This window comes from Colias philodice, chromosome 3, assembly GCF_061535455.1.
Source record: "Colias philodice isolate Cphi_HAF_F1 chromosome 3, ilColPhil1 Martin Lab GWU primary, whole genome shotgun sequence".
NCBI classification, from domain to species: Eukaryota; Metazoa; Arthropoda; class Insecta; order Lepidoptera; family Pieridae; genus Colias; species Colias philodice.
In genome coordinates this window covers 699,990-717,678 of record NC_143088.1, presented here as the reverse complement: position 1 = coordinate 717,678, position 17,689 = coordinate 699,990, and the positions used below count along the sequence as shown (strand labels likewise).

The window sequence follows — 17,689 nt, the reverse complement described above, 5'->3', positions numbered from 1 at the left end:
TACGACACGACATGCGACACGTTACAATCTACATCTACACTAATATTATAAAGAGGAAAACTTTATTTGTTTGTTTATTTGATTGTAATGAATAGGCTCATAAACTGAACCGATTTTAAAAATTCTTTCACCATTCGAAAGCTACATTATCCACGAGTAATATAGGCTGTATATCATCATGCTAAGACCAAAAGGAGCGGAGTAATGCGGGTGAAACCGCGCGGCACAGCTAGTATGCCTTATGGATTAATACGCGATAGGACACGACATACGATACGATATGGCACACGATGTGACACAATACATGACACGCTAAAAACAGTGTCGTATAACAGTCAGGATTCACACAAAACGCTATAAACGATATTTTATAACATGCAGTGCAGCACACAACACTATAGGTTACACTTATTATTATTAACACTCAGTATCATTAAAACGCATCAAAACTCAAAGCAAGCAAAAAAAAAACATTGTAAGTTTTTGACGCAATACACCAAAACATGCCGCTAAGCACGATAACACACATTCATCTAATATTCTTGTAATTAAAAAATATCAATATCTAATAATCATGTTTTAGAGCACAAAAAAAATGCATAAGTACGTTATTAATAAATAGTTTTAGATATGAATTTTAATTTATTTTTTCAGTGGTGACTCCGCAGCAACAGAACAAAAAGCAATGGACTCGGTTGGCGGGCTCGTCGCGACTGTACCAAATTGTTGTTTAACTTGTGTGTGTGTATTGTACCTGTGCGTGTGTGTGTGTACGTGTGTGTGTGTACGTGTGTGTGGGTGTATAACGTATACACAACGAGCTTTAACAATTAGTATGGAAATTATTCGCCACTGCGATTGTACAGTCGGCAACATAATACAAAATATTTAATTGATAATTTTAAAAATTTAAACTTGAAAATCAATGTAATACTTTGTAAATACACCCATTCTGTCTGTGCGTATGTCTGTACGTGTATAATAACTCGTTATTTATAAGTAAAATAATTAGTAAAAATGTATTATTTCACTTCCTTCATCGACTGTACATTTTGACAAATTTAAATAAATAAATAATTTAGTGGAAATATTGAATGTATACGTATTTAATGTAGTTAAGTGGAAATGAATTCTAAAGCGGTGAATTTAGCGGTAGCGTAGTTTGGCTTCACCTAGTCGTAAATAACACATGTCTAACTAGAGGGCTTTACTCGGCTGAGGGGGAGCGGGCGCGGGGTATATTGATTAAATACCTTATTTAAAATGTTTAAAGTATATTTGTTAATTTTAGGGCCGATTTTTCAATCCTTGGTTAAAATTTATCCGTCCAATAAAGTATTACACGAACATTTTAAAATGTCACCTGTAAACTGTCAAATACGGACAATTAGAATACATTTTTGAAATGGTAGTTTAATACGTTATTCGATGAATAAGTTTTAACCAACGATTCAGCCCTTAATGGAATTAATAGTAATGTACTTTTAGAATCATTTTTCTTTTTTGTAGTAAGTAGTAACTAAAGATCTCTGGATAATCAGGAGAAATTTAACACAATTACACCATAAATAATAAATATTAAACCATAGATTTTGAGTTACTCAGACATAGATTTTCTCATCTTATTTTTCATTTACCCAATGAATTTATAATAATTTTGAAGGTTTGATGTAACTTCGCGTCCGCCACCAACCCAAGGCACTATATAATATTTTATCTCCCTTACAGCACGTCTGCCTTACTTTTGTATATGTATATATCGTAGTGTGTAAGTGAGACGGAAAGCGTGAAAATTCTAAATTAACTGATAGTGAAGGTGTCTCGCTCGCACACGGAGACCTGCGCACGCGCATCCAAACAAATATACACATTTTGGAGGCTATTTTTATATGGGAATAGATTAAGAATATTTTTAAGGGGAGAACGACGCTAAATATTATAATAAAATGGGGGTTTAGTGTCGATAGCAATTTAATTTCGTATAAAAATATTGGTTTAAAGAGATGCGCGTGCGACGAGGCTGGCGGCGAGGCACTAGTGCCTTATACAGAAGTCTGTTATATGAAAAATTATATTATTATTACAATTATAATAATCCGGCGTCGTTTGCTCGAGCGATTACATTTCACCTACCTAGTTAATAAATTATGGGTATATCAAGTATTCAATGATTAAAATATATTAAATAATTATTCTTAGTGTAAGTCGTATATTGTCGGAATGTATACTGTGTGTATAAGTGTTTTTTCGATATTATTAAAACGAACAAAAAATATTTGTGTAATCGCTCGTGTGTACGACGCTTAAGTGTAAGGACTCATATGTAGGAGCTAGCCTAGACATAAGTACAGTAGTATAAGTTTAGAAATAATTTATATACTATTAAGCCTATTTGGACCTGTCCCATATTTATAATAAAAAATATTGAATTAATAGGTCTTAATAATAATCAATAAAAAAACTTGGATCGTATTGTAATGTTTACATAAACGTCGGAATTATATTCTATTTTCATCTATTTTACAATTTAATTCTATACTATTTTTAATTATTCAATCTATCCCTGTCACTCTTTCTTCCTTTCATATATTCTATCTCTTTCACCCGTCCACTAGTGCAACCGTTTATGGAAACATCGAAAAGAGCACCAAATGTACTTAAAAACATTTGTGATATTTTCGTAGTGTCTTCGCGACCGAACTTTACGGTCATTCCGATTGTAAATACATATTATTTATTAATAATTAATTAGTGCAAATTAGTATTTCTAGTGTAGTAAGTGTGCTTAATTACTGGGAAGTAAGATTTAGTGTTATAATGTTGAGGCAGCTGTTCGGTTGCGAGCAATGTTACCGTCCACTGAGCGAAAGCAACTTGTTCATTTGTATTAGAATAAGTTTATCGGCCTTTACTCATTAATAATAAATAAACAATAGACTTAAAACGATATGGTTGTTTTATTTATGATCCTTAGAATAATATCTAAACATTTTTGAAGCAATGCCTTCATACAAAAACTATTAAAATTGACGACACGCTTCACAGGTACTTGTGCTAGTCTTGGTCAATGTAGACCCCCATTTCTATAATACGTATGTCTTTACTCTTTATAAGGTGTAGATCATTAAAAATAGGCATGTAAGTATGTAAAGCAAAAGCCTATAGTGGGTTCGATTCCCGCTTAACACTATGTTTTGTAGCCAGAACATCTAAAAAATATCAAATTTAAATATTATAGAATAAACACTGTAATAATGTATATAAAATATTCAAATAGAGGACAATTACATGTACATACACACAAAACTTAACAAGTATTATTATTATCCACGGAGACCTTATTATAATTTATGTCACCGCTAGTAGTCCCATAAATGCCATACATATAATTATATTACTCGCAAGAAGAATATATTTTAGCGGTTCCCTCATAGTCATATTATCAATACAATAATACCCATCAACGTTGATAAAATAAGAATCACAATAAGAATAGCCACTCGCAACACTGGCAACAACTGACTAGCGCCATCTATCGGAATTTCTTTGGGATTGTGTGCACATTGTGTGAACATATAGGTAAATATTATGTTATTGAGGGCAAAACCGAATGCGAACTATGAGTTTTCCACTAAATAGGAACTACAGATAGATTTAACAAATAACAAACATACATAATATATTTAACATAACAAAATTTGTTTGGGACATGACTCCATGGATTTCTACCTTTCATATAAGTTCCCTAGAACCTTTGAACATATGCATAAGTATTAAATTAAGCATAGGTAAGTAAAATATTTGATGCCTTGAGAAAATTTTATCATAAAGGGCACTCATGTTGAACTTTTACTTTAGTAAGTCGGAAAACAAATTCTTGTGTGTACGTTAATCTGTTTGTAAAATGTAAATATTTTGATAACTGTTACGAAACAAGAAGGTTCTCATCCTTTTCTCATCAGTAACTCTCATGCATTTCAATGAAATAGATCGATTTAAATATTTTGTTTTGTAATACAAACATGGTTTCAAAATTGGCTGCCCTATCCCGTAGAATTCTGTCTCATACTAGCAAAAAAATGTAGCTTTATCATGTACGAGGTTTCATGAGGTTTCTCACTTTGCGTACTGTATATTGAATACGCAGTTGAGCTTTAACTTAACGACAATAGTTATTATCTATTTGAATTTTTGAATAGAATTAATCGAAAAATAACTACCGGATTGCTGTCTGAATTCAGTTTCTTAATTCAGTATATTGATTTTCGATCAGGCCCTAATTTTAATTCTACGTGTGTGTTCTCTTTATAAAACTACTAGCGGTCCGCCCCGGCTTCGCCCGTGGTACATATGAAAAATAGATGTTGGCCGATTCTCAGACTTACCCGATATGCACAGAAAATTTCATGAGAATCGGTCCACCCGTTTCGGAGGAGTATGCAGACTAACATTGTGACACGAGAATTTTATATAGGTAGGTATATATAAAGATAAGATGTATGGCAAAAAGTGCGCATTGAATTCAGAAGATACGATCTGTATAATTAAAAATCGAAAAAAAAACTGAATGTGCGGCGTAACATTGAAATTGTGTGTATTTCTGTCCTTTCTGAATTAATGTCCTGCCTATGTAGTTAAATAGTTAGGTACTAGAAAATTTCCATTGTATAAACTAGAGGGCGTTATTACATTTTTTAGAATTTTTTTAGCTAGGTGTAGGTGTAGATAGGGGATCTCTTAGAGGGTGATCTAGATTCGTTCGTACTTCGTTGATATTAAGCGTAATGATAAAGTTTAATTGTCCGTGCAAATTACTAAATATCGAATGGGTCTGTGGGTTGTTTTTTGTATATATCATTTCGAATATCATAGCTAGTGCTTGTGATACCATTAAATTGGTCGAACTAAGAATTCAAATAAGCAGATGCGGCAATTCAAACATTCTATCGCCTTTTGGTGCAATATTTCTATACTAATCTGTTTAATTACAGGAACTTTTTCTAGTATAGCCTCCAATACTGGCACACTACTTCATAGTAATATTTATAAGGTTTAAATAAAAAGGTTGTAAGTTATAAATAAAACAGCGCCTAGTTCTAAACACGTCCTTTATTCAAATATTGTACAGGTTGTTACAAGACTATGTTACAGCAGCGCTCGAGCCGCTCCGCCCGACTCGCTTGCCGGGAAATACATCGCAAATAAACATTACGATGTACTTGACGACATCATACAAATAACTTTAATACTGTATACAATATAATTTCATAAACAGGTCCCAAATAAAAATACATTATATTTTAACGTAACTACTAAGGCTTATGACTAACGGACGATTTCTACATTCAATCTACCTATTTGTAATTTATTCACAAGTTTTAAAATTTTCACGTCATGAGATTAAAGATAGATTGAATATAGAGACCGGATGTAAACAGCTACCAAACGAAATATCGGATAAATCAATGCTATTTACGCATCAAGCTTCAACTGTAAGTATAAACATCGTATATAGTAGGAAGTAGTAAAAACTGTCGATATCAAAGCCCTACACGTATCGTTGTTGAATCGACAACCATATTGTTTTTGATAGAAAATATCTACAATAATATATCGATATTTAATTCTACATAACATCGTCGGGCGAGCGACGCTGGCGACAAAACGGCAAGCCTCAAGCTGTCGTAAAGGAATGACTTAGATATAATTCTCTATTGCATTTGCTTCACGTGCCGTACACACGAACGAGTGTAGCTTTTTATTTGGAAGATAAAATTGACGATACAAACATAAATGGATAGACACATTATTACTTATAAATTTATACTTTAAATTAAATAGACATTCATAAATTGTAAACGATACAAATATTATTTAAAATACAAAAAAGTCAAATATAAAACATTTCTTAAAATCAAGTGGCGTTACACCCGCTCGTGTGTACGACGCCTAACATTTCCTCCACCGCTCGGTGTGGACGAGCCCTTTGGCACTTCTGAAACTACGTCGATACGAAATCAATTTGGAGGGATTCGGAAGAATCAGTTCGGTACGGCGATGCGCAGGCGCATTGTATCCGAATTTTTTAAACTGCAAATTATACTAAATATGCATTATTTATTGTCGCTTATAAAAATTTGAAGGAAGCAGCATAGACCAAAGGGTATAAAATTCTTATTATCAAATATTTTAATAAATTTCCAGCGCAGTATAAAACTCTTTAAAACATTTAATCCCTGCCCTCTGCACATCGCCGATATTTTTTGGACGTTGTTGTTCAACTTGGACGTCATCCCTATACAAAATTATAATCCCCTCAATAAAATTTATTGATAAATTTTCTTCAGCTATCACTTCCAATTAAAAATCTTCCAGAATTTTTTCAAAATAACAACATACATTTTATCATTTTAAAGCATTTTTCATACATACACGTTGCCAACATTTTTTTTATTTTTCCCAAAAACCCCATAGAGATAACGTCCCAGTGGAACAATCCCCTAGTGTACGACACACCTAACTACACACTGACTTAGCACCAGTCAAGTGAGCACATTCGTTTTTAACCAACAAAACAAAAAGGAGGACAGACGTCAACGACAAGAGAGGCGGAAGCACGGCATACAAAATTATAAATCACCGACCGACTTCAACATTCGGACGACGCGCGTTGAAAACAATATGTATCGATATATACATAGATATTATAAAAAAACAATCAAAAAAATCTCGGAAAGGGAAGAATTTTTACTTAATTATCAGATTGATTTCAACGCGCGTAGATCCAAATGCTCATATTATATACAAAAATACACCATCAAATAATCAAATTATTAAAAAATACAAGAATCATTTTACACATATACGATTACACAGTGCGGGGCGCTTGCTGGCTCTATTAGCGAACCGGCAAGCGAAATTAGTCCCTAAACAAATAAAACATACAGTTATAATTCGTTTGGAGTCGATTTAAACATAGGAACGTTCACATAGATCGTCAAAGTATAAATTATCTTACAATACAAAACATAAGTTGTACAAAATGATTGGCTTCGCAATCGCTAACTGCCATCGAAGGAGCGCGTGAGATCCGACACGAGGATTTTAGACTTTATTTTTTATATTATTTTGATATATTTTACTCAATCTCGACTAGATTTTATCTAAATGCCAAAAACACGTGTATTAAAAACAGTTATTACAAAAAAATCCCCTCGATCGACTTCGTCGTAGCAAACATTTTGTCATTAATAAATTGTAATATTATTCGTGAAAATTCTCATGTCGTATCTTACATACAAAAAAACAACGTTAAGTTACACATAATAAAACATATGGCATAATTTATAATACATTAAAAACAATAAATATGCATTGCATCGTCACGCCACGCCGCTACACATTGTCATGTTGCATTTCAAACTTATTTTAAATAAAAATACAGTTTTTGGTAAATAACTGAACAAACATAAAAAAAATCGTTTTATTTTGAATCGCCACGGAGAGCCAATCAGAGAGCGCCACGTCATCGATCGCTTTCCCATTGGTCAAACACCAATGATTAGTTATTTACCAATAACCACAAACAATACTTTAATATATTTACAATTTAACGCAGAAATTGTAAAAATATATAATTTATGTTGCATTCTCCAGTGCTTTCGGTCTTGAGATACACTTTTATATTATTACACAAACATTAATATATTTTTTGCAGATATATTAATCATTTTAATTTATTATTATTGATCTTTTACTAAAAATCAATTTATACCCTCAAAATATAAACATTAATCCATATTCCATACTCTTTAACTGCGACAAATATTTTTCATTTAAATTTTTGCATTTATTCTCAACCGAACGAAAGGGGGGGGGGCCTTTCGTTTTTAATTTAAACTTTTACATACTTTTAACGTCCATTATTTATTTTCCACTTAACATAATATCTCATTTAGATTACCAAAAACAAAGTTCCCCATATACTTCAAGCAACATCAATACTGCTAGTTAGGTGCTCGAGCCGGTAGCGACGTGACGACCACCATACACAATAAATATCGACAATTATCCCATACACACTAACTAGAGCCGCACGTTAACACCGCACTGACACTGCAACACGGTGCAACATGGAGAAACACGCTGCAACATAGAGAAACACGCGGAAACACGTTTCAACATGCTGCAACACGTAGCAACACGCGATAATACGCTGCTTCACGCAGAAAGATGATGCAACACGCAGTAACACGATGCAACACGCAGCAACACGCAGCAACACGCGGCAACACGGTGCAGGTATCAAGTGTCAGGTCTGTACGGCGCGCGCGGGCCGCTCTCACACCGTTGGCTACCTGGCAGAAGGGATCCTTCATTAATCATGGTTAGGGTCGGTTCGTTGGTAATATTGCGTTTTATAGTCATATCAGGAATATTATACATATGAATAAGGGGAAAAATAATTAATTTATAATATGTAAATATAGTGTTAATAGATACTTGATCTTAGAAATATGAAAAGATTTTATAAGTTTGTTTTATAGGCTAGAAATAGCAAAAGTCCTGCTCCTTGTGGCACCCTCATCAAAGCCGGCCACAGTTACAACAAAGCAAAACTCTGGGCCCCAGCGCGGCTCCCTGCAGCACCCCAGTCGTGCGTGTCACCTGTGGTCGCGCGGGTGCGGGTGCGGGTGCGGGTGCAGCACGACGCGCTGGTGCCGTACCACACTGTTACAACAAAGGAACACTCTCGGCCCCAGCGCAGCTCCCTGCGGCACCCCAGTCGTCACCTGTGGTCGCGCGGGTGCGGGTGCGGGTGCGGGTGCAGCACGACGCGCTGGTACCGCACCACACTGCACACTGTTATAACACAGGAACACTGTCGGCCCCAGCGCCCCCTGCAGCACCCCAGTCGTCACCTGTGGTCGCGCGGGTGCGGGTGCGGGTGCGGGTGCAGCACGACGCGCTGGTACCGCACCACACTGCACACTGTTATAACACAGGAACACTGTCGGCCCCAGCGCCCCCTGCAGCACCCCAGTCGTCACCTGTGGTCGCGCGGGTGCGGGTGCGGGTGCGGGTGCAGCACGACGCGCTGGTACCGCACCACACTGCACACTGTTATAACACAGGAACACTGTCGGCCCCAGCGCCCCCTGCAGCACCCCAGTCGTCACCTGTGGTCGCGCGGGTGCGGGTGCGGGTGCGGGTGCAGCACGACGCGCTGGTACCGCACCACACTGCACACTGTTATAACACAGGAACACTGTCGGCCCCAGCGCCCCCTGCAGCACCCCAGTCGTCACCTGTGGTCGCGCGGGTGCGGGTGCGGGTGCGGGTGCAGCACGACGCGCTGGTACCGCACCACACTGCACACTGTTATAACACAGGAACACTGTCGGCCCCAGCGCCCCCTGCAGCACCCCAGTCGTCACCTGTGGTCGCGCGGGTGCGGGTGCGGGTGCGGGTGCAGCACGACGCGCTGGTAGTCGCGCCGCGCGAGCTGCTGCCGCTGCCGGGAGCCCAGCTCCGCGGTGCCGTCGCGCGTTATGAACAGCTGCAGCCCTGATGCTGAATGAGAAAAGACATAAATGAGATAATGGTTACAAAAAAAATCTAAATAATAGCTTTTAGGAAAGATTTATATGGAGGAAAACAAACCCGTGGTCGTATAACGCTAAAAGATTTGTAAACGTCCACACGTTCACAAGTGAACACGTTATAGCATTTAAAAGTTTGGCAATTGACATAAACTTGCGCAACTAAAAGCCTACTTGCGCTAAAATCACTTGCGCAAGTCAACTTCCGCAAATGTTATTGCTTGTGGCCACGTCGCACACGTTCAATCATAATCTAAATGTTAACTGTAAAATGTCAAAGTAAATTGAACCCTATAATGTACTCACTCTCAGCAGCGTCGTCGACCGCCTGTTTCAAGTCGGTGGCGGCGAGCAGCTCGTCGATAAGAGAGTCCGGATTCACGCGCGTGTTCTCCACGCGACATGACACCGCGTGCTGTTGTAGGAAAAATAATTTAAAATTAGTTAGTGTGATAGTGGTATAAAAATGTTTTTTTTTTTTTGTGAACTACCTTCACATTTCTCCGCAGTTGATTTGAAAAAAGTTTCGAATTTTTTGTTGAAACAAATTAACCAAAATGTTGACAATCGAATTGGAACAGATTTAAGTTAGTTCGGGTAGGTATATCGCGTGTAAACAGCGAGTTTTTCTCCACTATAAAAAAAAAGGTATATCGCGCGTAGTTGTGTATCTAGTTATTATAGACGATTGAAGTACACAGTTTGTTTCTTCGTTTTTATATTGATTGTTGTAATGCACGTTGCTATTTTTATCATGTTACTTGTTATTTTAGTGTTTTTTTGTCTTAAACTCTTCATCTATCTCATAAAGCTCGTCGCTCACCTGCGAGTCATCCTGCGGCGGTGGTGCGGCGGCTCGCTTGCGGCGCTCGAGCGCAGCGCGCGCGCGCTCCAGCGAGCCCGACTCGGACGCGGACGCGGTCAGCGAGCCGGAGGACGGGTTCCTGCGTGATAACCTGACGTTTTAGTTGTTTTGTGGGCGGTCAGGTAGCTTTGGGTTGTGAAAAGGGGAGAAAATACAATATATTCTTTGAAAGAAAATTTTGAATTATCAAAAAGCATTGTAGAGCTAGAAATATCGATTGTGAATAGACATCGCTCTTTGAGAGGAGCTATTATATATGTTGCATATTGGGTAAAATTAACAAAATGGAGGATTAGAGTAAAATTAAACCAATTTGTACGAACACAAAATGTATCGTACAACAATATTATAGGTACGTTTCCTGAAGGAAACAAAATTTATTGAAATATAAAAAAATACACAACAAAAATTAACATGCACTTGAAAGCCGTCGACATGCACCGCTGAAGCAAAAGCAACCAGATAACATGCGCATCACAAAACAGAAAACGTATATAAAAATAATTGAGAAGAAAAGTTGGCAGTGTCCTATACATTTGTTCACTAAACTACCTACGTAAATTAAAGCTTTTTTCAAATAAAACAATCAACGTTTCTAGAGACAATTTTTTTCAAATATAAAAAATGTATCTACCTTATAAACAGGTTAATTCTTATAAAAATCTAAGACTACCCACAATTTAGAAAGAGAAGAAAACCATTACAAGCAAAATCCTAAGCTAAAATTAACAAAAACGTAGAATTTAAACATAACTTTTCTATAGAAAAAAAGTAAAATAATCTTTATATAAACGCCAAAAAATTACAACATCATCACGTGACAACATCTATGTAAAGTGAACGAGACGCTCGAACCAAAATATTATTATTATAACAATAATTTTTAACAACCATTTGGTCTTAATAAAGCAACAAAATCTTTCAAAATTGAATCTCCGTTTAACAATGATCAAGTAAAAGAAAAAAAAATGAATTCGACATCTCTTTTTATATTTTTCATTCAATCATTAATTGAAATGAAATAGTTCTCTTCTTCGATTATATTTATAATCGATTTATCAAACATGTGATCAACACACTAAAGTTCCTATTTGTTAAAATTTACACTGCCCTTATTTGCAGCGTTCAACCTATTTCTTTATAACTTTTACTCAACCAACATCAAACACTCACACCCCTAATGCACGCTATAATATTTTTTTGGTTGCAAGCGTCCCGTCCCCCCAGTACGCAATACGCGCGTGTACTGACAGCGCGGAGCTCGGGCGGCGCGGCAGCGAGTGCGACAGCGAGCACGCGCCGCACGACGCGCACGCGCGCCCCGCCTCCGTGCCGCACTCGCGTCTGACGTCACACACGTGGCGACACGTAGCGACACGTAGTCACACGTGGAATGAACCGGAACAACACATTGCACACGTTAGATTATGATGAATTGTTGCGCCTTGATGGTAAATGGATTTTTATAAAACCGCTATTTTTTTTTGTTGTGATTAATATTAACAGATTTTATGTTATGTCACGTTAGGTGGTGGTAACATAAAATTTGTCGAATGATTGAAGGTTTTATAAAAAGTTTTATCAAGTCGATGATATTTATATCGAACAGTTAGTACATATCTTACAGCTACAAAAATCAAACGTAACAAAAACTGAACATAAATTATAAACCATCGGCGAGGACCTGAAAACGACAGTGATTATATCCAGCAACCCACACCGTGAACACCGGAAGCGCATTAGAGTGAAACGAGAAGAGCGTTAGAGCGGACGGGCGGGGCGCACTCACCTGGCGCACTCGGCCACGCTGTGCCGCAGCAGCTCGGCGCCGGCCTTGGGCGTCGACGTCAGCGGCTCGTTCAGCGCCCTGTTCGACACGCTCTTAAACCTGTGCCTCACGTCTATCCGCTCCATCTGGTCCTCCGTCTCCGAGGGTATGCAGTAGAACTCGTCCTCGAGACACCCGGACAGCCGGTTCGCGACCAGCGAGTTCTTCCTGTGCGCGAGCGGCGTCAGAAACGGGAAGTTCGTGAACAGCTCCTCGTTCTTTCTGTTCTTCTCGACGAGCGCCGGGATCGTGTTGAGCGATTTCTGTTTCAGTATTTGGAAATTCGTGAGCGGCTGAACGACTGAGGAGATCACGGATACGGCCCGTTTCTTTTTATCGAAGTAGGTGGGCATCGCGAAGGAGCCGTCCTCGATGACCGTGCTATCCGGGGTCCGGTATTCGTCGCTCGCCGGCGACTGTATGTAGCGGGGGATGACGTCGGGCTGCGCTGTGAGGGTCGCGTTGGGGGTGAGGTACGAGTCGGAGGGGGTCGAGTCGGGGGAGAGGTACAGGTCGGAGGTGTCGGTGAGGGTGCGCTCGATGACGAGCTTGGCGAGCCGGGGGGCGTGCTTGCAGCCCGCCCGGGGCACGTATAGTGTGGTCGTGGTCCTCGTCGTTCGCTCTACGCGTAAACTGGGGGGCGGGGTGGGGGGAGGGGAGAAAATAAAAATAATTCAGTAAGCGAATACACAGGCTTAATGTTAGTGACGTGCTGACACGGTTGTTAACAAGCTGGGGCTGTACAGCACAGGTTCTTACAGTAGATATATTTAATTGTCAATGAAGCGCGTGCGAACATTGATAGTTCACGATATTTACGCAATTTATAGTTACATTTAACAAATTAAAACATCTCTTTTTTTTCGAAAGAACACAATCATGCTCTTAATATTTATTTGTATAGAACACCCTATATCCATAACCATTATTGACTCGTTTTTTAAAGTCACCTCCATGAAACCCGGTAGAAACATAAATTTAAAGGAAAAGAAAAAACTAAAAATAAATAAAATAATAGATAAAAACATCATTCAACCATTTTGTTCCCAATCACAGCAAATCACATTCACCAGGAACCAACAACCAACGGATGCAATGTGAAGGAACAAGACGTGATATATTTTAACTAAGTCCTTCGATTTATTAAAATTTAGTTTATATACATCGAGTATATTTTATTTTAATATCCTATTATTCGTTCACATCGCAACCCACAACACACAAATATTATAACAGATTTATAGAGATGATCAGGTTACGGATGCCAAATAGCTATAGGGAAACGTTACTAAGTAAGAAAATGGAGGGAACCGTTTATATACTCCCTTGCTCCGTTTCTAATCGAACGATTAACATACTATTTAACATTAATTATTTAGGTTATAATCGACTGTGGGGGTTGAATTCGTTTAGTAGGTTAGTTTTAATTGTAAAGGTTGGGATTATAAACGTGTAGGGGAGGTAGGGTTAGATTACAAACTAGTGTGTACCTATTGTGGTGCGGTCTGTCCGGCGCCGAGTCCCCCTCGGAGCTCTGCCGCGAGTGCGCAGACGCGGCAGACACGGAGCTGCCGTAGCCGGATGCCTGCAAATTGTGGTGTAGCTGTTAGAATTATAGTGAATTTATTCATTTATTAGGTGAAGCAGTTGTAACTAATAAAATAAAATTGTGTAATTGTAGAAAATTGGTCAATTTTATAATTAACGAATTATACGAACCAATTTATATAATTATGATCAATGATCAATATGACACATCTGAAAATGATGTGATAAGTAACAAATTTTTGTAGGTTGTTTTACATTTTATAGTTCAAATTTTCTCCAAATATTCTAGAGACACATTTCTAACCCTTATTCTCTAACATTCTATTACTCTCTCTTACACATATTTATTTGATTTGCCAACAGATGTACATCTTATATATTTATAATATATTTTGAGTATGTGACATAATTAGCATGCATTACTATGCATCTTACTAGACGTAGATCCAATTACAGGCAAATACAACATGCATTTTTGAGTTGTTTCAAATTATAGTTTCTAATCGTTTACTGTAATATCGACATATCATATATCGACACTTACCTTACTACTCATGTCCCCGGACGTGTTGGACGAGTTGCGCGAGTGTGTGTGCGGCTGCTGGCACTCTGCGCACGCGCCGACTGTGCCCGCTCCCCCCACTCCCCCCACCACGCCCATACCGCCCATTGATACTGTTAGACTCGCTGGAAACAACACGTTTATTGCATTCAAATCTATTGGACATCAATGATATTGAAGTTAGAAATAATATACATTTAATATTATAAAATTTGATACCCAATTTGACAATGTTTTAAGCGTTAAAATAGGCTGAAGCATTTATTCCCAGATTTCACAGATATGATATCATATCTTGTATACGTACAAGATACCCCATATGTTTTGTGACACCTATCTATGCAAACCATATTAAACACGGCATTGTATTTTTATAGAAAACATCAAAATAATTAGCTGTACTAACTCGGACAGTCAGGCAGTGAAGGGGGCTCCTCGCTATCTGGCGAGGGGAGGTCGCAGGAGGGGAGCGACGATAGGGGTTGTGTGTGACCGCCCTCTGAAAATCAAATATAATTTATATTAATAACAATATAGGTAGTAAACTGATCTTGTCAAAACCCAGTAAAATGTTATAAGCAATGCGGAATTTACACATTGGGAATAATTGTAATAAAATTTGAAATCACAAAAATCTCCATTTGACTTCAAAAACTTTTGTAAAGAACTTTGCGCAGGTTTGTTGTGCTCTACCAATCTCTATCTTTGGTGCACGAAAAAGTAATTTTTGTTTGTTTGTTCGTCGTCGGCTATTGGTATGTTCCATATAGTTACCGTAGCTCTTCTTCTTGGTGAGCGAGCCGAAGCCCGAGCTGGCGGTGGAGGAGCCGCAGTCGTCGTCCGGCGCGGGCGCGCTCTCCGAGCCGCTGTCCGCCGCGCCGCCCGCGCTCTCCGCCGCGTCTTGCTTGCGCTCAGGTCTGAAACACGACATTATTAATTAAAAATAAATAAATATTCAGGACAATTTTCACACACGGCACGATCTGATCCCATACTAAGCTTTCGCTTGTGTTATGGAAACCAGATAGCTGATAAACATACATATATAATTTTCAATAAATACTAATACATATAGATAATTAACACCCAGACACAGAGCAAACATCTATGTTCATCATACAAATATTTGCCCCGGGTGGCTATCGAACCCACGACCTGTGGCTTGGAAGGCAGGGTCACTCACTACCAACTAAGCCAACCGGTCAGTCAGTTATTACATTAATGTCCGAAATTTGACAGTTATAAAACGTTCATTATATTGCAGATGACCATAAATATGTTTTTAAATACATAGTTGTTTCAAAAGGTTTCCTCGGAAAAATCTAAAAAAAATGTACGAGATACATCCGGTATTGTATACGACACTACGCGTTACAACAAAACAACACATTCTAATGCTTCGAATTCCATTCTAGTCTCAACACTCACACTTTGAACAGCGGATCTCCGGAGATCATGTTCATCTTGATGCGTATCCTCAGGACGGAGTTGTCCGGCCGCCGCTTGTCGTACCCTTCGAGCAGGCAGCGGCGCACCGTCTCGCCGCTGCCGGCCAGCTCGGCGAGGTTCACGTCGCAGAAGCCCAGCTTCTGGTATGAACGGCCGCCTGGAAACATCGAGGAATTTAATTAGTGAGAGAATCATTTCATTAACATTATAATATATACGTATATACGAGAAACTTGGTTATAGAAACAGGGGCATCCGGCTTGTAGTTTAAACCTATGTATATGTTTATATTGATTGATACAGCCGTTTTGCTGCAAATGCAAAGGAATCTATATTACCACGCAGTCTAGTAGTACTTATTTTAGTGTTCTCTCCACGTATCGCAAGGAATATACTTTATATTATTGTTATAAGAGTTAAATTCGACGCACATTTGCCAAAGGTATGTTTGATCGCGATAAGTGCGGTGGAACTCGAGTTTCAACCAACTATAAACATCTCATTCTTTGAAGATTATAATATATTGTGTGATGTGATCATGTGATAACAAGTACATAGTTTAGTTTAAAATACATAGTTTAAAAATGTTCGGAATCAATAATACCAATTCATGGTAAGATCTTTTAAAAATACAAAAGCTCACACACACGCCAAACAAAAGGCACAAAGCGCACCCGTTGGTTCTCTTTGATATTTCCAATAAATAAACCGCACGATATCATAAAAGCGGGTATTTTTAATTTCCTCTTAATGCACAACGAACTCTCGTGAACACTCTGCATAAAAATAGCACCTCGGAATTCCTTTGATAATATTTCCCACCCATTTCCTTTCTGCACACGTATCGATATCAATAATACATTATTTGCAGGCAATTTTTATATAGAGCTATTAAGAGAGAACGATGAATTTAGCTCAGAATAAAATCTATAAATAATAGGCTTAAGTTATATGCAATGTTTGGGATTATAAACTTGATATAGGTACATATTTTAGCCGTCAAATAATCTTGGCTCATCGCTAACACAGCATTTCCCATATTTATGTCAAACAAACTAAATAACAAACAACGTCTTCTAGGGAACAGTTACGTTAAAAACTACACTTATAATAAAGTCATAAACCATTAAAAGAAACTATATTAATCATAACCTATAAATTAAAACTTATCATTAACACCCTCATCTTCGTTACATCAACCATATGATCAGGTAGGGAAAGCCACAGGGCGTAACTAATAAACTAAACTGAATGAAGTGTCACCAGACACACATGTTTGAGTCGTTATTTACAGACAGTTAAGCAGAATTCGCGCGAGATCAAACAATTATTATTATACTGTTTCATTCAAATTCGCGCCGAAATTTCTAGGTATAATAAAATTAATGCGAAACATGTGGTATATCGCTTTTTAATGTTTTAGACATTTGTCAATGGCGCTGAAAATATATCGTTCTTTATTTCATACAAAAATTTATGAAATGTCCATTTGATCTAATATATACAATATCTAATATATATTTGATCTAATATATACATGTATTTTATGTTTAACTGCCTGTTAAGATGCAATGAAAATTATTATAATGGAAATTGTTTCTATTAGACTACTTGCGATCATGTAGGTGTGCGCATATATTATAAGGTAAGTGAAGTTGTATCACTTTCATTTTTATAACGCAAGCAAAAAATAATACTAAAAACTGAAAGTTAGTCACATAATACTGTGCTAAAATTTTTGTAATTTAAGCTACGAGACCTGCGGACGTGATCCGCGGTAAAGAAAATATTCTCAACTTTTTACAAGCAAAATGCAACTTACAAATATTTGAATA

At 37.8% G+C, this 17,689-nt stretch overlaps 2 protein-coding genes across 6 annotated transcripts in view; one reads left to right on the top strand and one right to left on the bottom strand.

Moving 5' to 3' along the window:
* The window catches only part of crb (cell polarity complex component crumbs), a 65,029-nt gene extending 62,366 nt beyond the window's left edge, over positions 1–2,663 (top strand). The window contains exons 44-45 of the mRNA XM_089712052.1: positions 655–1,272; positions 1,456–2,663. The gene's annotated coding sequence lies outside the window, so the exon portion shown is untranslated. The remainder of the gene's footprint in view (positions 1–654; positions 1,273–1,455) is intronic.
* Positions 2,664–7,885: 5,222 nt separating this feature from the next.
* The window catches only part of LOC149489320 (uncharacterized), a 69,792-nt gene continuing 59,988 nt past the window's right edge, over positions 7,886–17,689 (bottom strand). For 2 of the 5 annotated variants that reach the window (XM_089711933.1, XM_089711942.1), the window contains exons 4-13: positions 15,834–16,011; positions 15,180–15,322; positions 14,812–14,904; positions 14,388–14,530; positions 13,786–13,880; positions 12,257–12,928; positions 10,426–10,546; positions 9,909–10,017; positions 9,438–9,573; positions 7,886–8,353 (exon numbers count right to left, since the gene is read on the bottom strand). In XM_089711933.1, the coding sequence (XP_089568059.1) occupies positions 8,305–8,353; positions 9,438–9,573; positions 9,909–10,017; positions 10,426–10,546; positions 12,257–12,928; positions 13,786–13,880; positions 14,388–14,530; positions 14,812–14,904; positions 15,180–15,322; positions 15,834–16,011 (1,739 nt within the window). In that variant the 3' untranslated portion in view covers positions 7,886–8,304. Of the gene's footprint in view, positions 8,373–9,433; positions 9,574–9,908; positions 10,018–10,425; positions 10,547–12,256; positions 12,929–13,785; positions 13,881–14,387; positions 14,531–14,811; positions 14,905–15,179; positions 15,323–15,833; positions 16,012–17,689 lie in introns of those variants that run through there. The other 3 variants (XM_089711947.1, XM_089711953.1, XM_089711957.1) reach the window with 3 other exon arrangements.